The sequence below is a fragment of the Trachypithecus francoisi genome, unplaced genomic scaffold (assembly GCF_009764315.1).
Source record: "Trachypithecus francoisi isolate TF-2019V2 unplaced genomic scaffold, Tfra_2.0 Lachesis_group10, whole genome shotgun sequence".
In the NCBI taxonomy this organism is placed as follows: domain Eukaryota; kingdom Metazoa; phylum Chordata; class Mammalia; order Primates; family Cercopithecidae; genus Trachypithecus; species Trachypithecus francoisi.
Genome location: NW_022681455.1, coordinates 51,841,772 through 51,866,260, shown reverse-complemented (window position 1 = coordinate 51,866,260; position 24,489 = coordinate 51,841,772). Strand labels below are relative to the sequence as shown.

The 24,489-nt window shown below is 37.1% G+C and overlaps 1 protein-coding gene across 1 annotated transcript in view; it reads left to right on the top strand.

Moving 5' to 3' along the window:
- Positions 1 to 24,489, top strand: part of PKHD1 (PKHD1 ciliary IPT domain containing fibrocystin/polyductin) — a 477,374-nt gene that overhangs the window by 285,189 nt on the left and 167,696 nt on the right. Inside the window, 1 exon segment of the mRNA XM_033217424.1 lies at positions 15,345 to 15,482. Coding sequence (XP_033073315.1) covers positions 15,345 to 15,482 — 138 coding nt within the window.

The following is a 24,489-nucleotide window of genomic DNA, read 5'->3' as shown; positions in this document are numbered from 1 at the left end:
AGAATGATGGTTTCCAGCTTCATCCATGTCCCTACAAAGGACATGAACTCATCCTTTTTTATGGCTGCATAGTATTCCATGTTGTATATGTGCCACATTTTTAAAATCCAGTCTATCATTGATGGACATTTGGATTGATTCCAAGTCTTTCCTATTGTGAATAGTGCCGCAATAAACACATGTGTGCATGTGTCTTTATAGCAGCATGATTTATAATCCTTTGGTTATATACCCAGTAATGGGATGGCTGGGTCAAATGGTATTTCTAGTTCTGGATGCTTGAGGAATCGCCACACTGTCTTCCACAATGGTTGAACTAGTTTACAGTCCCACCAACAGTGTAAAAGTGTTCCTATCTCTCCACATCCTCTCCAGCACCTGTTGTTTCTTGACTTTTTAGTGATTGCCATTCTAACTGGTGTGAGATGCTATCTCATTGTAGTTTTGATTTGCATTTCTCTGATGACCAGTGGTGATGAGCATTTTTTCATGTGTCTTTTGGCTGCATAAATGTCTTCTTTTGAGAAGTGTCTGTTCATATCCTTCACCCACTTTTTGATGAGGTTGTTTGTTTTTTTCTTGTAAGTTTGAGTTCTTTGTAGATTCTGGATATTAGCCCTTTGTCAGATAAGTAGATTGCAAAAATTTTCTCCCATTCTGTAGGTTGCCTGTTCACTCTGGTGGTAGTGTCTTTTGCTATGCAGAAGCTCTTTAGTTTAATTAGATCCCATTTGTCAGTTTTGGCTTTTGTTGCCATTGCTTTTGGTGTTTTGGACATGAAGTGCTTGCCCATGCCTATGTCCTGAATGGTATTGCCTAGGTTTTCTTCTAGGGTTTTTATGGTTTTAGGTCTAACATTTAAGTCTTTAATCCATCTTGAATTACCACACATCTACAACCATCTGATCTTTGACAAACCTGACAAAAACAAGAAATAGGAAAGTATTCCCTATTTAATAAATGGTGCTGGGAAAACTGGATAGCCATATGTAGAAAGCTGAAACTAGATCCCTTCCTTACACCTTATACAGAGCACTCTTAAAAATATGAGTTGGCTGTGTAATTTCCCTCTTTAATTTCCCCTTAGTGGCTTACTTTCATTCTCAAGATGAAAATCTCATGGTTTTTACATAGCCTCCAAAGTCCTTCCTGATCCACTCTCTTGCCCACTTTTCCAGCCCTGCTTCTTACCTGTGTCCTCCAGATTCAGCAGTGTGGGCATTCTTGTTGCTTTTCAGTCCTTTTTAAAAAATATAATTTCAACTTTTCATTTAGATTCAGATGGTACATGTGCAGGTTGGTTACATGTAAGTATTACATGACGCTGAAATTTGGGATATGAATGAATCCTTTCTTTCACCCAGATAGTGAGCATAGCACCCAATAGGTAGCTTTTCAGCCTTTTGTCTCTTCTTTCCCTCTCTAGCAGTCTCCAGTGTCTGTTGTTTTCATCTCTATGTCCGTGTGTACCCAATGCTTACTTCCGCTTATAAGTGAGAACATGTAGTATTTGGTTTTCTGTTCCTGTGTTAATTTGTTTAAGATAACAGCCTCCAGCAGCACCCATGTTGCTGCAAAGAACATGATTTTATTCTTTTTTATGGCTGCATAGTATTCCACGGTGTATATGTACCACAGTTTCTTTATCCAGTCCACCATTGATGGGCAGGTAGGTTGATTCCAGGTCTTTGCTACTGAGAACAGTGCTGTGATAAACCTACAAGTGCACGTGTCTTTTTGGTAGAATGATTTATTTTCCTTTGGATATATACCCAGTAATGTGACTGCTGATTTTAATGGTAGTTCTATTTCATGTTCTTTGAGAAATCATCAAACTTTTTTTCCCCAGTGGCTGAACTAATTTGGATTCCCACCAACAGTGTATAAGCAGTCCCTTTTCTTCACAGCCTCGCTAGCATCTATTATTTTCTGACTTTTTAATGATAGCCATTCTGACTGGTGTGAGATGGTATCTCATTGTGATTTTTGATTTGCGTTTCTCACCTTTCAGTCTTTTGTATGTATGGAGCTCTTTCCCACTTCTGACTTTTCATCTCTCCTGCCTCCTTTCTCTGGAGCAACTCTACACCTAGTTAATTGCTGCTGGCTTTTTAGGTCTCAGCTGTTTCATCCTTGATCCCTCGCTGTTACTCTCATAGTATTAATGTGTTTTTCTTCTTATCAATTTGCAGAGTTTGTGCCTATGCAGTAAATTTTGCAATTGTGTATCAATGTCTTATTTCCTCCACAAAATGTGTGATTTCATGAGGCCAGGAACTGTGTTTCTTTGGTTCACACAATAGTGAAGTGACAGGTATAGAGCAAGTACTCCAAGCTACATGTTGGGCATATGAAAGCAATAGCTGATAATTGAATGCCTTTTATGTGCCAGGCACTGTAATACTTTTTTATGTGGCATTTTGCTTAATTTCTCCTGTTACCCCCATGAAGTATTATTTCTCTAGTTAGTCATGTGTAAGTGAGTTAAGCCTGGAGGGACTTGGGACACAACTGAGAAATTACTGGAACTATAGAACTACTGAGACCCTTCATATGTTGGTGGGCTGTTGGTGGGTGTGCGTCAGTGGGATTCTGGCCATTTGGTAGTTAGGAGCAAATGAGGTCCGTAGTTTATCAGAGATGGATGGGCACTAGAAAGAAAGAAGAAACAGACATAGTCTTTTTTACTTAGAAATGTTGCCTGGGCTTTGCCGTGATCATTTCGGTGGGTATCAGAAGCAAATACTAAAAGGACTTCAGATCTTACATTTTTCTTCTTCCAAAACTCATCCCATCAATTTCATTACCCCGTGGCTCACACTTGTAATCCTAGCACTTTGGGAGGCCGAGGCCGGCGGATCACCTGAGGTCAGGAGTTTGAGACCAAGTCTGGCCAACATGGTGAAACTCTGTCTCTACTAATAATATGAAAATTTAACCAGGCGTGGTGGTGGGCACCTGTAATCCCAGCTACTAGGGAAGCTGAGGCAGGAGAATTGCTTGAACCCAGGTGGCGGAGATTACAGTGAGCCAAGATCCCGCCATTGCACTCCAGCCTGGGTGACAAGCGTGAAACTCTGTCTCAAAAAAAAAAAAAAAAAAAAAATTTCTTCCCTATGTGAAGTGGGAGACTTGTTTTATTTATGTTTGTTTCTTTGGCATATATCACAGTGTCTGACAAAGCACTTGGTAGTATTTGCTAAGTGAATGAATGGATGGATGAACAAATGTATTGGTCAGTGAGAATACCTTTACTTTATATATCATTTTTCTCCTGGGGTCTTCTAGTCACCTTGGATTAAAAAGAGGAATTAACTCTAAGGACAAGAATTTCAGTATGTTTACCATGCAAAGATATTTTAGGGTATTGGGACTTTTGATAGAGGCTGTAGAATCCAGACATTATAGTTAGAATACTTAGAATTGTCAATAAACATTCTAGGAACCTTCATTAATTTCTGGGACAATGTTTGAATTCAAGTGGAAAATAACATATTTTGGAAACCCCAAGCAAGAACTCCTTGCTTTCAATACATGTAATTCACTGGAATTTACAAGAAGACTTTTAAGGGACTTAATTTTTTGGGACTTTCCAAAAAATATGGAAAATATAAAAATGTTGGGAACAATGACAACTTCTACAGAAGTTATTTTGTGCTTTATAAACTATAAACACTTTATTAATTTAGGAGCACAACACATAGATTGGTTTGTTCAGAAAATATAAATTTTGGTACAAGATATTAAAATAGAAAGTATAGATTATTTACTAAATATTTGTTAGATACTATATTTTAAACTCTCTCTTAAACATCAATTATAATTGATATATGTATATTTAAAAAGCAAAAAGGATACAAGCATCTTATTTTTAAGATTTTAATAATCTTTTGAGTTTATTTTCCTGCAGAAGAAACAATTGAGAACTTAAGAAAAGAAGTCAATAACACCGAGAAAAATTAAAGAATCTCATAGTTTTTTGGATATATTGACCTGTCTAGTGTCACGCAGAGACAAAAAGAGAAGATTTATTTTTCAAAAAAGACCTGATGGGGAGAAATAAACGTATTTGATATAATATTTGATATCTGGACCTTTGCCTAAACAGCACCATTCAGGAATGAATCACTTATTTCATAGATATTCATATTTTTCTATTCAGGGTAAAAGCACAAAATATATTTATTTACTAAAAATTGATCATATTATTCTTCTTAAGGAAACAAATCAAAACAAAAACCCACATAGGAAAATAAGTGCTTAGTTTGGCTGTAAAACCAACTGTAACATGTACAAATTTAATAATTGGATCACCTGAGAGTTGCCAGTTTATGCCTCTTCACATATTAAGCATTACTCCCTACAGGATTGGAGAGGGATTTTATCCCCAAACCTCGTGTTAGTTGGAATTCATTAACAATGTATGGAAGTAATAGAATTAAGTGAATAAAGCCAAACTGTAGTTTAACATCAGAACTAAAGTTTATCAAAATGCATATTGTTCCTTTTTAGGTCTTCTGGGGATTGCAAGGTCTAGGTTTTTTGTTTGTTTGATTGTCGTTGTTGTTGTTGTTTTTGCCTTGAGCCATCTGAGCAAAGTGACAACTATGGACCTTGGTTTAAATAGCAATGCCATGTGAACCACTCTGATTTCTTTGAAGTCTAATGAAGAGAACAGCAGCACTGTCTCTAGATTTAAAACAATAATAATAAAGTCTGGGATGAGAGAAGGCACAGAATCTTTTCTATTTTTATGAAAACAGCAGCACCTTCTGGTATTTTCCTTTCAGAATTTGGGATGCAGAGGACTGATCTGATACAGTTGGTAATTGTACTTAAAAACCTTCCTATTAAATAGATTCAAAATATTTTTGAAGAACAGATGGTATAGACTAGAGGAAGAAATAAACATTGTATGTTAAGCATTTTATTGATCAATTAAAATATCATAATTTAAAATGTTTATTCTACTATGGGAATTATACATGTCTGTGTGTGATTGAAAAAGACACAGAAAGAATGTGGGGAGTGGGATGGGGATTTATTGTCCAAAGTTTAAATGGGACTCTTCTCATGAGGTGAGAGTGAGAAGAGGTATTTTTCTCTCCTCCCCTCCCATCCTCCTCTCTCTCTGTCTCTCTCTCTCTCTCTCTCTCTCTCTCACACACACACACACACACACACACATACAATCAGGCCAGCAGATGGTTTTTCTTCAAGGTGTTAGGAAACTGGCTTTTAGTCTTGCATCGTGTGCCTCTGGGCACTTTGAAACTGCCTCTTCTGCCTATTTTTAAGACCAGTTTGAAAAAAAATGATAGGCAGAGTAGAATAAAGAAACCACCTGTGTGGATTTGATGACAAAGGCAGACTATAAAGCTAGCAACTCTTTGGAAAGAGTTTAGTTATAGAAAGGCTGCATCCTTATCTTCTAGCACATCTCTGTTCAGCTTTTTCTACAAGAGAATGAACTCTAGAGAACTGAATACCATCATCTCAGTAAATTAGTCTACTTGACACTAATTTTCAATCATATTCATCTTTCATCTCTATGAAGTATTTATGCATAAGAGTTTCCATTCTATTTTGGGAATACTTTCCTTGGATGTATCATTCGTCTTTATAAATTATGATAGACTATTTAGATAAATTGTTAGATGCCTCCAAAGTTAAACAAGACCACAAAAGAAAGAAAATATCACCAATCATTGTGTAAAATGTATATTTAAAGTAGTCACTTTGGAGCTAAAAATATTTTCTTTCTACAAAGGAAGATTAGATCATTTAGTGGTAATTCAAATGGCTTTAAAATTTACTTTTCCTTTGGTTCACATATTTAATAGAAAATATAGGGGCCAAGGCTGAGTGCAGAGAAAGAAATCCATTAATTATGGAAGGTACAGGAAAATAACAAGCCCACAAATAGTCCTTGTATGTCCTGCTCTGCCTGGCATGCCATTGCTCTCCCTCAGAAGTCTGAGCTGTGTCCAAAGTCAGTATAGGCTGCTTTCCTGACAATAGCAGGGTTGTAGTGGAAACTGTCTTCACCACCTAAGTTATGGGGCCTGATACAGTGAATACCATACAAGCAGTGGGTCTGCCTGCCCTAAATTATGCCTGTTCATGTGACCCCATCATTATTCCCAGGATCTGTGCCCTTTGCCCTTGATCTCATTTCTACAGGATTTAGACAAGTGTCAGACCCTTGGAATGCTACACAATAGTGACCTTGATTCCCTAACTTTGCTGGGAAAAAAAGTGAGTTTAAATCTAGTGTTGAACTTATATGGAATGCTTTGTAACTGTGGTAGTCCAATTGTTCTTGATACAAAAGAAGCCCCACCCCTCTTTCAGAGACATCTGTCTTTCAGTCTGGCTCAGGTTTTCTGGTCTTGAGGCCACTTAATGCATTTCTAATAAAACTCTGAGTCTTTTTTGTTGTTGTTGCATTTGGTGCATGGAAAAATTCAGGGGTTTCTCCTTATTGTTAACTTTTCAGATATTATTTTTAAAGCTTTAGTGTTCTAATTGTAAAAATAGAACACTTTCAGGAAAAAAAAGACCAAAAAGCCAAAACACTGCTTGGCAAAACACAAAAGGATAAAGATGGTGGTGTTTAGTGCTTGATAGATGAACAAGTGGTTAAAGGGTGTAATTCGGAACCAAGAAGCACCACCCCATGGCTAGTCCTGAGCCCCTTTGGGGGGAAAAGCAGTCTTTAATTACATCTGGAACTCATTAATTCTTTTTGGAGCCTCTTTCCAGATCAGCTCCCCCATCAGCCACCCATTGAGCAACAGAAATTCCAGATGGTTCTCTCCATATGCCAGTGCTCATTCTCTCAAGTAGGATAGATTGGTCACTGACAGAATAGGGTGGAATATCTGTAGCCAAGGCAGGACAGGGTGGAAAGCACTGGAACACACTTAAATTAGAGGTGATCCATCACGTATATTATTACGTGAGTTGTATAAATAACTGTTTCTGAGTGATTGCTCTGAAATATCTTGAGTAATTTTATGGAAAGGATGTTACTTCTAGAAAATGTGGCACATAGATGCCAGCTTTTGACTCCTGGAAAAAAGAGAAATCCTCTGCAAGTGTCATTGTAGCTGAGGACTGGTCAGTTTAGACCTGCAGATGGTCTGCTCTGGAGGCTACATTAGGGTGAATTCTTTTTCTCATGTGACTAGCTGAAATCTTTATTATTGTGATACAAGGAGAATTCCTTTATGAAAATCTCTGTATGCCATGTGCTTATTTTATTTTAGCAGAATTTTCTTATAAGAGACACATTGGTAGACTCCAGTTTGAAGCATCTGGGAATAAAAACAGAGTTAACCCCCATGTAATTAAAAAGTATGTCATCATTTCAAGTATATCACATTATTTATTCGTATATATACCTGTCTTCATCTGATGGTGGGAAACATGACTCGCTCATCTTTAAATTCCTAACACCCATCAAGATTTGTCACATTATAGGAAAGAAAAGGAATAAATAAGAAAAAATGGGGAGGTGAATCCAGAGAATTTCAAAGTGAAAAGTGTGGCACCAAAAGAAATAAGACTAATGTTTCTCTTCTTGTCTTCATGCTATACTTTTCCTCTGATAGCTATTGGAATTTATGTGTGTGCACACACATGTTTACTTATGCGTGTGTGTGCACACACATGTTTACTTATGCGTGTGTGTGTGTGTGTGTGTGTGGTGGTATTTTTGACCATCTATTATGGGATAAATATTATTCTTCTAGGTCCTGAGAAAATAAAAGTGAGAACATCAGCTGCATTCCTGTTCTCAAGTGGTTATAATAGTCTTTGTGTGATTCATGGGAAATTTGTTGGTACATTTGGAGTTGGTAGGGCAATTAAAAGGAAAAATTTTTTCTAAAAGGGGTATAATTTAGACTTCATGTACTTATTATATTTTAGCTTAGCAATACATCTAAAAGCACCACTGTCATACTGTTATGTGTATGTGTGAGTACTCTGTGGATGAGAGACAGCATTAGTTCAACAAATTTTATTGTTTTGTACAATCAGGTTTAATAGCTGAATATTGGTTGAATGTGCTATAGGTTGGAACAGATAAAAATCAATTTGTTTAAAACTCTTGCTTTGAGACGGGGAGAATGGAACCAATTTGGAAAACATATTTTAGGATATCATTCAGGAAAACTTCCCCAACCTAGCTAGGCAAGCCAACATTGAAATTCAGGAAATGCAGAGAACCCCAGTAAGATACTGTATGAGAAGATCATTCCCTAGACACATAATCATCAACTTCTCCAAGGTCAAAATGAAAGCAAAAATGTTAAAGGCAGCCAGAGAAAGGCCAGGTGACCTACAAAGGGAAGCCCATCAGACAAACTGCAGACCTCTTAATGGAAACACTGTAAGCCAGAAGAGATTGGGGGCAAATATTCAACATTCTTAAAGAAAAGACATTCCAAGACAGAATTTCTTTTTCTTTCTTTCTTATTTATTTTTGAGATGGAGTCTTGCTCTGTCACCCAGGCTGGACTGCAGTGGTGTGATCTCAGTTCACTGCAATCTCTATCTTCCAGGTTCAAGCAATTCTTGTGCCTCAGCCTCCCAAGTAGCTGGGATTTCAGGTATGCATCACCATGCCTGGCTAATTTTTGTATTTTTAGTAGAGACAGGATTTTGCCATGTTGGCCAAGCTGGTCTTGAACTTCTAGCCTCAAGTGATCCACTTGCCTTGGCCTCCCAAAGTGCTGGAATTACAGGCATGAGCCACCACACCTGGCCCCCAACCTAGAATTTCTTATCTGGACAAACTAAACTTCATAATTGAAAGAGAAATAAGATCCTTTTCAGATAAGCAAATGCTGAGGGAATTTGGTACCACCAGATCTGCCTTAAAAGAACTGAAGGAAACACTAAATATGAAAATGAAAAACGATTACCAGTCACTACAAAAACTGAAATACACAGACCAGTGACATTATGGAGCAACTACATAAAGAAGTCTGTAAAATAACTAGCTAGCATCATCATGACAGGATCAAATACACACAATATCAATACTAGCATTAAATATAAATGGGCTAAATGCCCCAATTAAAAAACACAGAGTCTTTTAAAGCTGGATAAAGAACCAAGACCCATCAGTGTGCTGTCTCCAAGAGTCCTATCTCACATGCAAAGACACACATAGGTTCAAAATAAAGGAAAGAAGAAAAATTTACCAAGCAAATGGAAAACAGAAAAAAGCAGGGGTTGCAATCCTAGTTTCTGACAAAATGGACTTTAAACCAACAAAAATGAAAAAAGACAAGGGCAGTACATAATGGTAAAGCGTTTAATTCAAGAAGAAGAGCTAACTATCCTAAATATATATGCATCCAATACTGTAGCACTCAGATTCATAAAGCAAGTTCTTAGAGACCTTCTAAGAGACTTAGACTCTCACACAATAATAGCGTGAGACTTTAACACACCACTGACAATCTTAGACAGATAATTTAGAACATTAAAAAAGATATTCAGGACCAGAACTCAACTCTGGATAAAGTCGACCTGATAGATATCTATAGACCTCTCCACCCCAAAACAAAGGAATATACATTCTTCTCATTACCACATAGCACTTACTTTAAAATTGATCATATAATTGGAAGTAAATCACTCTCAGCAAATGCAGGAGAACTGAAATAATAACAGTCTCTCAGACCACAGCACAATCAAATTAGAACATAAGATTAAGAAATCTATTCAAGGCCAGGTGTGGTGGCTCCTGACTGTTATCCCAGCACTTTGGGAGGCTGAGGTGGGTGGATTGCCTGAGGTCAGGAGTTCAAGACCAGCCTGGGCAATATGGTGAAACTCTGTCTCTACTAAAAATACAAAAATTAGCCAGGTATGGTGGAAGACGCCTGTAATCCCAGCTACTCGGGAGGCTGAAGCAAGGGAATCACTTGAATCCAGGAGGCGGAGGTTGCAGTGAGCTGATATCACACCACTGCACTCCAGCCTGGGCAACAGAGTAATGAGACTCTGTCTCAAAAAAAAAAAAAAAAAAAAGGTCTATTCAAAACCACACAACACCATGGAAATGAACAACCTCCTCCTTCTCCTGAACGACTCTTGAGTAAATAGTGAAATGCAGGCGGAAATCAAAGAGTTATTTCAAACTCATGAGAATGAAGATATACTGTACCAGAATATCTGGGACATAGCTAAAGCAGCATGAAGAGGGAAATTTATAGCACTAAATGCCCACATCTAAAAGCGAGAAAGATCTCAAGTTAACAATCTAACATTACAACTAAAAGAACTAGAGAACCTAGAACAAACAAATGTCAAAGCTAGCAGAAGACAAGAAATAACCAAGATGGGAGCTGAACTGAAGGACACAGAGACAGGAAAACCCTTCAAAAAATCAACAAATCTAGGAGCTGTTTTTTTTTTTTTTTTTAAACTAATTAAATAGACTGCTGGCTACATTAATAAAGAAGAAAAGAGAGAAGATTGAAATAAACACAATCAGAAACAACAAGGGGGATATTACCACTGACCCCAGAGAAACACAAACAACCCTCAGGGAATATTATAAACACCTCTTGCACATAAAATAGAAAATTTAGAAGAAATGGATAAATTCCTGGACACATGCACCCTCCCAAGACTGAACCAGGAAGAAATTGAATCCCTGAATAGATTAATAATGAATTCTGAAAATGAGGCAGTAATAAATAGCCTACCAACCAAAGAAATCCCAGGACCAGGTGGATTCACAGTTGAATTCTACCAGAGTTATGAGGAACAGCTGGTACTATTTCTACTGAAACTATTCCAAAGAATTAAAAAGGAAGGACTCCTCCCTATCTCATTCCATGAGGTCAGCATCATCCTGATACCAAAACCTGGCAGAGATATGACAAAAAGAAAAATTCAGGCCAATATTATTGATGAACAACAATGCAAAAATTCTCAACAAAATACTGGCAAACTGAATCCAGCAGTGCATCAAAAAGCTTATCCAGCATGATCAAGTAGGCTTCATCCCTGGAATGCAAGGTTGATTTAATATATGCAAATCAGTAAATGTGATTCGCTACACAAACAGAACTAAAGACCAAAACCACATGATTATCTCAATAGATGCAGAAAAGCCCTTTGATAAATTCAACATACATTCAAATTAAAAACTCTCAAATTAAGTATTGAAGAAATATACCTCAAAATAATAAAAGGCGTATGTGACAAACTCATAGCCAATATTCTATCGAATGGGCAAAAGCCAGAAGCACTCCCCTTGATAACTTGATAACTGTCACAAGACAAGGATACTCTCTCTCTCACCACTCCTATTCAACGTAGTATTGGAAGTTCTGGCCAGGTCAATTAGGCAAGAGATGGAAATAAAGCATATTTAAATAGGAGGAGAGGAAGTCAAACTATCTTTGTTTGCAGATGACATGATCCTACAGCTTGAAAACCCTATTGTCTCAGCCCAAAGCTTCTTAAACTGATAAGCAACTTCATCAAAGTCTCAGGATACAAAATCAATGTGCAAAAATCACTAGCATTTCTATACAGTAACAATAGACATGCCAAGAGCCAAATCACAAATGAACTCCCATTCACAACTGCCACAAGAAGAATAAAATATCTGTGAATACAGCTAACGAGGAAAGTGAAGGACCTCTTCAAGGAGAACTACAAACCACTGCTCAAAGAAATCAGAGATGACACAAACAAATGAAAAAATATTCCATGCTCATGGATAGGAAGAATCAATATCATGAAAATGGCCATACTGTCTAAAGCAATTTATAGATTCATTGCTAGTCCCCTTAAACTACCATTAAGATTCTTCACAGAGTTAGTAAAAACTATTTCAAAATTCATATAAAACCAAACAAAAGTCCAAATAGCCAAGGCAATCCTAAGCAAAAAGAGAAAAGCTAGAGGCATCACATGACCCAACTTTACACTGCAGGGCTACAGTAACCAAATAGCATAACAAAACAGCATGGTACTGGTACAAAACAGACACATAGACCAATGGAACAGAAAAAAGAAGGCAGAAACAAGACTGCACACCTACAACCATCTCATCTTTGACAAACCTCAAAAAACAAGCAGTGGGGAAAGAATTTCCTGTTTAATAAATGATGCTGGGAGAATTGGCTAGCCATATGCAAAAAAAATGGAAACTAGGCCCCTTTCTTAAACTATATACAAAAATCAACTCAAGATGGAATAAAGACTTAAATGTAAAACCCACAACTATAAAAACCCTGGAAGAAAACCTAGGCAATACCAGGTTTCAGGACATAGGCACAGGCGAAGATTTCATGATAAGATGCCAAAAGCAATTGCAACAAAAGCAAAAATTGACAAATGGGATATAATTAAACTAAAGAGCTTCTGCACAGCAAAAGAAACTATCATCAGGGTAGTCAAGCTACAGAATGAGAGAAAAATTTTGCAATCTATGCATTTGACAAATGTCTAATATCCAGCATCTATAAAGATCTTAAATTTACAAGAAAAAGCAACCCCATTAAAAAGTGGGCAAAGAACATGAACAGATACCTCTCAAAAGAAGACATACATGCAGCCAACAGACATATGAAAAAAAGCTTAACATCATTGATCATTAGAGAAATGCAGATCAAAACCATAATGAGATATCATCTCATACCAGTCAGAATGGCTATTATTAAAAAATCAAAAAACAGATGCTGGTAAGGTTGTAGAGCAAAAGGAATGCTTTTATACTGTTGGTGGGAGTGTAAATTAGTTCAATCATTGTGGAAGATAGTGTGGCAATTCCTCAAAGACTTAGAGGCAGAAATACCATTCGATCCAGCAATCCCATTACTGGGTATCTACCCAAAGGAATAGAAACCATTCTGTTTTAAAGACATATGCATACATATGTTCATTGCAGCACTATTCACAATAGCAAAGACATGGAATCAACTTAAATGCCCATCAATGATAGACTGGATACAGAAAATGTGGTACATGGATATAATGAATTACTATGCAGCCATAAAAAGGAATGAGATAATGTCCTTTGCAGGGATATGGATGGAGCTGGAGGCCATTGTCCTTAGTAACCTAATACAGGAACAGAAAACCAAATACCACATGTTCTTGCTTATAAGTGGGAGCTAAGTGATGAGAACACATGGACACAAGGCAGGGAACAGCACACACTGGGGCCTGTCAGAGGGCAGGTGGTGGGAGGAGGAAGAGGATCAGGAAGAATAGCTAATTGGTTCTGGGCCTAATACCTGAGTGATGGCATGATCTGTGCAGCAGGCCACCCTGGCACAAGTTTACCTGTGTTAACAAACCTGCACATCCTGCTCATGTATCCCTGAATTTAAAATGAAAGATGAAAATTAAATAAATAAGTAAATAAATTAGAGGCAAAGCCCTCTTGTTTTTTTACAAATTTTGCTTCAAATAATTCTTAAAGTCATGAACCCATAAAATGTATGCTAAACCTAGAACATTCTCTAGGTACTTCACTCTTTTATTTGAATATTTTGAAAAGTGCTAGAGATGAGAGTAAGATATAGATTTATTTTTATCTGTTTAGCTTGATCATTCATTTTGTACCAGTCACCAATGAGCTCTTGAATTTAAGGTATGTAGGGGATTAAACTCAACAGATCTGGACGACATTTATTTAGTGTCTTTATCTTCAGTACTGCAAAAACACTAGGAATTTAAAAAGAAAAAGAATGATCACTTAAGGAAGTCAGAGTGGGAGAGGAAGTCATAATCACACCGAGGACCAGCCCAGTGACAGTTACTTCCTCACATACAATATTGTATGTATATAATTTGAATCATGTGTCTCAGTACTCTGATAGATGTATGTACAGTGTGTCATTGAAGTGTAAAAGAGAGAGGTTGTTTCCCTAGAGAGAGTGGTGGAGCCAGCGAGGAGAGAGAATATCTTGCTAGCAGAACTAGTGCTTGCTTTGCATCCTGATGGGATAGGACCATACTTTGAGAACCACTGCTCTACATCTAACTGAGAGAAAAGGGGAGGGAAAAGGCATACAGAATTAATGGACCAGCCCTAGAGATGCCATACTTTAATTCTTCTCACATTTTATTGGCTACAACTCAGTCACATGACTTCATCTACCTGCAAAGGAGGTGGAAACCGTAGTCTGTGAACTTAGGAAAACAAGAGAAATGGTGGTTTACAGCTCTATAATCTCTGCCACAGGAGGGCGTGGCCATTCTTATAATGCAGGAAGCAGGGAGGGGCTAGGAAAGACAACTCATGACAAGTTAATTTGCTTAGGCATGTCCTTAAGAAGAGCAAGTGCACTGTTTCCTAGAATGAGAGATGAGATGATATTAACAAAAGAATTCCTTATAAATCTTTACATGTGTTGGTGATTATGGCACTAGAAATTTAAGCGAAAATCTTTATTTGATGTCATTAATTAGTGTTGAATTACTGCTAAATTTCAAAAACTAACGCAATGCTTTGGCATACATGAAATACTGTTTTAAATGAAAATGTTGTATTTATATATTACTCTATAATAAATCCCAGGCAAAAGCTATGATTATTTCTTCTGAAGTTATATGAAGACTGCTTTTATGAAAGGGGAAATAAAACATAATGATTTTAAATTGTCCGGTAAGCTCTATAAGCATGGCAAGCTAAGGGACAACAGTAAAAATAATAACATCAAGCGTTTATTAAGCATGCACCATGTACTTTGCCTTATACAATGGGACTTAGGGAATTAGAGACAGCTTACTAATATTGTATAAGTATTTTCAATCTATTAACTCATTTAACTCTCACAAAAATCCTATGAACAAAACAGTTAATTTTAGTATTATTCCCATTCCACAGATGAGAAAACTGAGGCACAGAGCGATAGTTATTTGCCTAGACAGCTAGTAAGTAGCAGAATTGGTATTCATATCCAAATAGTCTGCCTTCAGAGGCCAATGTCATGTCTGCTGCTCTGTATATCCCTGAAGCTAGAATCAAAAGTGAAGATACAGGAATAAAGGGTAGGGAGCTCATTCGATCTGTGTGTTTCCACTGCAGTAGACTCGAGGCTGCTGGTTGGTGCATAAGGAGTGCATTTTGTCCATGAACGTGGTGTGTTAAGCAATGGTAGCATTTACCAATCAGAACTTATTTTCCTGTTTAGTAAGGCCTAGCCTTTGGCAGACTATTTGTTCTTCCAGTTGCTATACCTGTCCTGGTTTAGATGACACCGTATGCAGGTCCCAAACTGCTGGGAGAATCCTAGAATAAAAGACGTAACTCTTGTTTTTGTGACACATCTGAGCAATTTCTTTTTCTTCCACAGACAGAACTGTCCTTGTGGATACAGATCTTCCATTCTTCAAAGGACTGTATGTGATGGGTACCTTAGACTTCCCTGTGGACAGAAGCAATGTTTTGAGTGTGGCATGCATGGTCATTGCGGGAGGGGAGCTGAAAGTTGGTGAGTAAAGGCACAAGGATTGCAAGCATGTTGGGAATTATACTCTGTGAGAAGGGGCTCTGGGAAACAAATGGTATCATCAAGCAGGTTGCTTAACAGAGTCTGGGGAGGGTTAAGGTAGTAGTGAGTATACTAGTAAAGTTACTCTTTGGCAAGCTTTACACGTGGTCAGAGGTGGCTTGCATTGGTCATTCTCTCATGCCCGTGCACTATCAGGCTGTTTCTGGTCTGCCTGCTGATGCTCATTCCAGGGCTATTTTTTTTTTTTACCTCCTCCAGGCTACAGATCAATTCTTCCAGTAGGTTTTCTTTGTGTCAGAATATGCCTTTAACTCACTCTTTCAGAAGATATCATAGGATGGATTTGATATCATCTGATCAACTAACTCACAATAAAATTTCAATTACTGTCTTAACAATTTCCTGAGAAAATATACTTGAAAGCAAAGCTATGTGCTAGCACTTTACTGGGACAAATAATCCCAAAGACATGAGAATGAAGGAAAAAGAAAAGTGAGGAGGAAAGGGAGGGAAAGCAAATACGAGGTAGTCATAGCTTCTCAAAGAAGCATGCTTGGTTTGCTTGGTTATGTGGGACATCTTGAGAGAAGCCTTATTAGAACCTCCATATCTTGGGACAATATGGGGGAGGTAGTGAGGAGAAGGCAAGCATCTCACCTGGCCCATTCCACATCATTAACTCCTCTGACTTTGTTATTTTTGTGGCTCCCTGGGCAGCTAGGGAAGGACCAGGGAATCAGTAGGTGCCAGGAGATGAGGCTCCTCTTGCTGGAAGCGGATCATGTTACTGGGGCCCCAGGACAGGCAGAATGGAATGGATCTGAGGTAGTGTATTAACCAGATTTGGCTTACTTAATTAAAAAAACCTGAAATGTTATGGGTAGACTATATACTTAGAACTGTTGTAAGCGATGGGTATAAATGCTGAAAAGACATGTACCCTGTCTCCAAAGGAACTACTTTAGAACTTTAGTAAGGCATTCTACTTTGCCCCAGGAAGAAGATTAAAAGAGAATTCCCAGAAAAAAAATCATATCGTATTCCAAAGAAATGTATCTCTGGTGGTAAGGAAATATTTAGATATCATTGTTAGGTAGCATGAACATTTTAGAATCTCTGTTGGGAGAAAATTCTAGATCTAATTACCTGAACAAAGGTTATGTCACTGTAAAAAGAATTCTGAAAAAATATGGTCAATCCTTTTCTTGAATACTTCCAGTGACAAAAAAATCAAAACCTTTCAAGGCAACCTGTTCCCACTATTTAAAATCCTATTAGAATTCTTTTTGTTCCATTAAGCTAAAGTCTATCTTCCTCCAATTTCCATAGGCTCAGGCTCTTCCCCTTGAGCCATTCAGGACAAGTATCATACTCCTTTTAATTCTATAGCACTTCATTCACATCTTCTTGAATCTTTTCTGTTTTAGGTCATACAGTTTATAACCATGGTTCATAGTTATTGCTGTTTTAAGAATTTTTTTTAATGTATGGTACAAAACTGCAAATACAGGAAACAAAGAGAATTATATGGTGGAAATGAAGTGATCACTCAAAGTTTCCGAGTGCAAATATTTCCAAGTGCAAATATAACCACAATTAATATTTTGATGTTTTATCTCAAAATCATTTTTTTCTTATACACACACACACGCACGCATATATTTCAAAACGTAGGGCATATACTTTGATTTTTTTGATCCTATATAAACAATGTAAGAATTTCTACAACTCATTATATTTCAAAGGCCCAACTTTAATGATTTCAACATTATATAATATATGGGAATATATAGATATGCATGCATGTATAATAATTTAGCCATTTTTCTCTTGTTAAGCATCTAAGTTATTTCAGATTTTTGTCCTTGTAACTCACTCTGCAATTAACATTCAATAATTAAATCATTATTCATATCTTCATTTCCTTAGGATGGGCTTTTAAACATGAAATTAACGGGCCTAAGGATAAGAACATTTTTTAAAGGTTTTTAATACATGCTGCCAAATTGCTTTTCAGAAAAATTTTACAAATTTGTACACCCCATTTCCCATAGATTATTATGAGATTCCCTCTTTCTTGCTGGCATTGCCTCTAAACACAACTTTGTCTTGTTTAATTCCTCTGAAAGCCAGGGAGAAAGAACTATTCCCAGGTGGGATCTGCCTATTCTGAACAGAATGAAACGAGTATAGCAGTTAACAGAATGGGCTCTAAGTCAGATGGTGGAGGGACCAAATCCACCTTGGCCACCTATTGGCTGTTTGACCTTCAGCAAGTCAACCTCTGGGCACCTTCATTTCTTCATCTGCAACATATGTAGGATAACAGTAGAACCTTCCTCAGAGAGATATTAAACATAACAGCTCACAGGAAATGCTTGGTATATGGTAGGTGTTCAATAAATGTTTATCAGCCAGGGTGCCCACAGAAAATATATGTCATATGCATTAGACAGTTTGAAGGGATTTAAATAAAGGAATGATTTACAAAGATCCAAACGGGATGCGGTATACCCTAGGGCTAGTAAAGCCACGTATCCTTACTACCTCTTGCCATAAAGGACTGAGGAAAGAATGTTACAGGAACCCAGAGATAAAGAGAGAGGTTTAGAGATGGTTGTCAGATCACCCCAGAGGCATGGCCTTTGTATGGTTGGGATTCACCCAGTACAAGGAAGGAACTACAGGAATAAACACTCTTATCTCATTCTTTTGCTTCTCTTCTGTCTTTTGCTTGTGCCACCATTTGGCCACATCCGACTGGAAGTCAGAGTAAAGGAGAACTTGATGCAGTACACAAAGGTCAGCCACATCCTGGGGCACTGGGTAGGGTGGAGAAGCACAGAGCTTGGAAATGGAGGTGTCGACAAAAGCTCTCCAGCACAGCCTCCAGCTATCAGAACAGATATGATTCTTCTGTTAATACAGCCAAATATTAAACTGACTTCTTTATCCAGCCAGGTCATGCTGTTAGTCCTGCCAACTACATTGTTGGCTCTGATTCCTGCTCTTTTTATTTGTGCTGCCACAAATACATATCTCTACATTGTACAGTTGTGTTGGGCTTATTTTGTTTTCCTTGGGTTTTGAGGGAATCTAAGGGCAATACTTTTTACCCATCTCTTCATTTAATTATTTCAGTTCATCTTTCTACACTGGAGATATTCTCTTGAAGTCTGGTCTTTTCCTCGCAGATTGCTACCATTTGCCCATTTGTTTAACATTGTGTAAAATCCTCATCTAATTAATTGAGAAATATTAAATAACATTGAACCCTGTTCTTATTACTACAAAACTTATTTCCAGTTGATATCTTCTATTGCAAAGATTGATCTCTTTCTTTGGTAAGTTATATTTGGATTTCTAAGGTCACTTATTACTATAATATATAGCTTGCTGCCTGAAAAATTTGTACCTTTGAAGGTAAGTGACACTGTGCCACTTTCCAGCTTTACTTTGTATATTTCAGGTCTCATTAAAAAATTTCTCCATTCCCAATTCTATTTTTTACCCATCACTAGATAGTGGTGTGTTCTTTTCCTCCTTGCTTCATCCATGTGTTCCAGGCCTAAAGGTTGGTTATTGGAACCCATCTGCCCAATTCTATGTGTATTATGCGCGAAGGAAGACTTTCAACCCATCTGTCCAATTTTACCACACCCTAAAGAAATCCCAACATGAAATAGATAATAAGACTAGTTAGTAAATAAACTTAATAGATTTGGACACTGGCACAGAGTGCTGCCAGTGTATGCCTGCTATCTGCTTTTTTTTTTTTTGAGATGGAGTTTTGCTCTTGTTGCCCGGGCAGGAGTGCAGTGGCGTGATCTCAGCTCACTGTAACCTCTGCCTTCCAGTTTTAAGTAATTCTCCTGCCTCAGCCTCCCAAGTAGCTGGGATTACAGCCACCCGCCACCATGTTGGCTCAGCTAATTTTTGTATTTTTATTAGAGACAGGGTTTCACCATGTTGGCCAGGCTGGTCTCGAATTCCTGACCTCGTGATCCACCTGCCTTGGCCTCCCAAAGTGCTGGGATTATAGGCATGAGCCACCACGCCCAGCTGGTGGTCCTGCTTTTAAGGCAGCTGGTGCTGGCAAAGGTATCAATGGACTTTTAATAGAGTTGAATCATAGAATGCTAGAATTAGAAAGGAAGCTCAAGATCAAAGCTTTGCTTAGAGGGCTACAGCTGCATCACAAATGCCAAACTCAATTTCATTCTTCGTTCAGTGCTTGTCTCATTAGTCTGATAAAACACTTAAGATAAGCTTAAAGAATTACACATGTGTGTCCATTCTTTCATTTATCATGGGTTTACTCAGTGCCTACTGTGTACCAAGTACCATGGGGGCATACTGGGCATATAGAAACAGAAATCATGAACCTGAATTTTCAAGAGGTGTCTCAATAAAATAGTGTGACAAACGAGTAAAAACATGATTGGAAGGGTCATGTCTTCCAACCTAGAGGGAGCTTAAAGATAAAGGAAGAGATGTGAACAGGTACATATTTTAGATGAGCATTATACTTTCGGGAAACTGCAGGGAATGGGTATGTCTGGATAGCCAGCTTTGTATGAAATGGTGGTAGTAGATGAAGCACCTTGACCTGATATACTATGCTAAGGAGTTTGGATTTTCCTATGAAGGCAGTGGGTAGTCACTGGATAGTTTTAAGTAAGGAAGTGACATGATTATATTTATTCTTGGAAAAATTAGTGCTGGAAGTGTAGAGAATGCACTTAAAAGGGACACAGTGAAAAAGGAGAAGTCTACTGAGATGTTTTAGGAAAGGAATTGTAAGGGAGTGAACTAAGGTTTACTCTTTAACAGGAGTTAAAGAGGAAAGAATGAATTAGAGACGCATTGAGGAGGTAAAAATCACTAGAACCTAGTGATAATTTTGATCTGAGGCAAGGAGGAGTTGTTTGGGATATATCCAAGGTTTCGGGTTGGGAGATCTGGGTCAATGGGGATGCCAAGAATGAGTGCCCTTTCCTCACTCTGTTGGTTGAATGGCCCTCGGCAAGTTATATGAACTAGCTGTGTCTCAGTACCCTTATCTCCAAGGTAGAAACAGTAATAGTACATATTTCATAGAGGTTTTTAAAAATTAAATGAGTTAATATTTATTAAAGTGCTTGAACAATGTTGAGTATGCAGTAAACTTTATACAGTGGTTTGTTAAATACCCAGACTCATAAATCTCAAGGTTAGATTTCAATGAAATATGCAAGTGATAATATCTAGAAGGCAAGTAGATTTATGAATAAAGAAACCAATGAGAGAGGTCTGTGCTAAATGTACATATTTGAGGATCATCAGCTCAAATGTGAAATTAAAGATGTGAATAAAATTGGCCAAACAGATTTTGTGGATAGAAATTTTGCGGAGCACCAGTCTTTGAAGGGTGGTAGAGGAAGCTGAGTTCAGGAACAAGAATGAAAAAAAAAAAAAAAGTTATATAGGTGGAAAGAAAATGAAATGACAAGAAAATAATATCTTGAAACAAAGAAGGCAATTTACAAGAGGAAGTGGTCAGTAATATGAGATACAGTGGAAATGACAAAGAAAATAGAAAAGAAAACTGGCCATCTTATTCCAGCTGTTTGTTTTTTATAATGGCTGATAAATATAGTTTTGACACAAATTGTTACTTTTCATGTAAAACAAATAAAAATGCAACATTTACTGCTTCAGGAGCAATAACTTTTCATAAGCACAATACCATTTATCTATTCTTTAACAACTTCATTTTTTGGCTTTAGTATAGCCTGAGGTGTCATTGAACATATTGAATTTCATGGTTGAAAATGAATAGTTGTCCATATTGAGTCATGGCATCAAACCTTTATGGGATTGCTTTCATGAATAACTGATTTTCTTTTGGATGGTGAAATGAAATGGATAAATAGATACTAAGGAGAAAATAATTCCTCCGATATGGTGATTTTCCAAAGTTTCCTTTGTAGATTTGTCCCTTCCTCCTTTATCTCCTCCCTATCTCCCTCTTTTATTGAGTGCCAACTCAGAGCCAGGCATTCTTTCTGGCATTTGAATATTCCACAGTGAACAAGACGTTCAGTAGTGAACAGTTCCTGCTTGCATTATTTTATTGGGGGAAACAGACAAATAGTAAAATAAATGAGGAAGATAAGTTTAGATGGCAATACATTCTCTGAAAGAAACTAAACAGGAACATTAATTAATGAGAGATCCAGGTTGGATGCTGGCAACCATATGTTAGATAGTTAGTAAAGACCTTTCTAACAAGTCAATGTGACATCAGACTGTAGAGACAAGAAAAAGCTGGACCTGCAAAGATTGGAACAAGAACATTTCAGGCTGAGGGAGAGTTAGTGCAAAGGTCCCGAGGGAGAAATGTGCTTTGTGTAGCAGTCGTGAGGCAGAAAGGCAGCCCCTGTAGTTGGAGAATTGTAAATAGTGGTGAGTTTATAGTGAACATCATGAGTTTCATGGGGCAGATTTTGAGATACAGAGTGTTGCTTTCTAAAGCATTAAAGAACAAAATGAGTCCAAATTATGCTGTGAATTGCTACTTATTGATAGTCTCTTGAGTATGGCTTTAATAAGACAGAAATTAGCTTCATAAATATGGAAATTCTAGAGACATGAATTATGATTTTAGTTTAGTAACTCATTGTACAATTTCTGGAAAATACCCCAATAGTAGATTCATAACTGTGATGTTGCAAATCTCTGTGATTGTTTGAAACATCTGTCTCCTTTTATTGGTAAGGAAACTGAAATCCAGAGAGATTACTGATTTGTTTCAAGGTCTCAGAGCTGACAAAAAACAGGACCAAGACAAGTGGCTATTTTAGCTATCTTAAATATTGTCCTTCAAGCCTTTGCCCAAGGACTACCTTTACTATTTAATGGCAAAAACCACAATTACTTTTGCACCAATCTAATATGAAGCCTCTCTTGTCTCCATGCAGTAAATTTCAGTGTACCTTTCCTTCTGGTCCATGCTACTCATTCATGTTGCCATTATTGCATTCAGTGATGACATGAATAGCATTAGTGTCTATCTCCATTAAATAATTAATTAGTGTCTTATCTCCAGTAAATGATAGACTTCATCAGAGCATTTTATAACCCTAGTACCTACTGCATTGTAGAATTCTGATAATATGCTGTTATGACTAATAATCTATACACAAGTGAATGGGCATATTTAGGTTTGTCTTTCAGTTCACTGCCTTTTTCTTGGAAAACATTTAATCTCCTTAGACTTAAATGTCTACATCTGTGAGGAAGAAATTATGGTGTTAATGTTTAGATGACTACAATATATTTATCCCCTATGTGAAAGGAAAAAAGGAGGTATAAAATCAAATTGAAAACGTTGGTGTCTTGTAGGAATTCAAAGTATTTTCATTTTTACATCTGTTAGAACAGGCAAACCGACTTAAAAATGTCCCCAACTCAAAGCTTGTTCAATAAACACTTGTTTGTTGATTTAAATGTTTTTTTAAAACATATAAAAGCTTTGCCCATGAATAACTGTCTGAGTCCATCCCTTTTATCAGTGTCTCCTCTTACATGAGACATTGTGCCCATGCTTTAACAAACGTGTTCCTTGTTGTTTTAGATATCAATGCTGTTAACTTGTTATTGACTCAAACATTCAACTCAATAAAGACTGTTTTAATCTTGTACTTTTAAAACTGTGAATGAAAAATCTTCTTTTAATACTTTTTAGGAAAACTTTAGAGAGATGTTACCAATAATAATACATTTGTATTAATTATTAAAATAATATAAATGTACCATTTAAATAATATAAAATAATAATAAATTTATATAATTTTATAAAGTTTTTTGTATTGTAAAAATACATTTGTGAGACAAATATTCTGATGGATATTTACAGCTTAATAGAACCCTCCTTGATCCCTAAGTCAACAAGATATGCCCCAACCTTTGCCATCCCTGGGGACACAGCAGTTCATTGTTCCTTTGGCCTGTCACAATCAGGTCACATGATGCATTGTCTAGTTGCTCAGTAATTATACTAGGCACTCGGCTTTTATCCTAAAACTTGTCACATATTGTTTTTCAGGGTCAGTGATGGGTATTTGTCAGCCCTGTCTCACATTTGTAGCCAGGAGCCTAAGGTCATCATTAGCACATGCCTTTGATTGTCAGGAAATGAAGTACTAGGTATATGGAAGTTTCTTTCATTGCTTCCATGATTGGGACTTTCTCAATCCTAAAGAAGAAGAAAAATCCATACACAGTTTATTGCCTTTCAAACTGACAGTTCTGTAAGGCTCATTGGATGATTAAGTAATAACAAGGAGACAAACCTGAGAAAAGTGTAGATTAAAACATATCCTCCAGCTTAAAGCCACAATACCCAGTAGTCAGACCCATTGAGCAGCCAGAGAGAATCTTGTATGTGATGTTCATTTAAAAAAATATATGAAGTTAAAAAGTATGTCCTCCTTCAAATTTAACTATGATTAGAAAAAGACACAAATACCCATGCATGCGATGTGTAAAATATAAGTGTACATAGATATCTGCAGAATAGATGGTTTGTTCAGTTTATTTAGATGGACAGTTCCCTAATCAAACTAACAGTTGCTTGATAAAATAAAAAGGTGACAGAAAAGGGATGTGACTTTTAAAGCTGTTACTTATTTAGCTGTAGGAGCAAAAGTGTAAAAGCTTTGCCCCTTAGAGGTACAGAAAACGCTAAAACTCATTTCTGTGCTTGGAGAGTCCCTAATAAGGCTGGCAACCAACAGTTAAATAATACTTATTTCAAAATGATATTAAGAATAGAAAGATCTGTTTATTTTCTGGTGGATATTAGTTCTCTCATAACATCACATTATCCTTAAATCTATGTGTGTGTGTTTGTGTGTGTGTGTGGTGTGTGTGTGTGTGTGTGTATTTTTAATATATTTTTTAACCCAAACACTAATACAAATAAAGATTCTTCTGTCCTGTT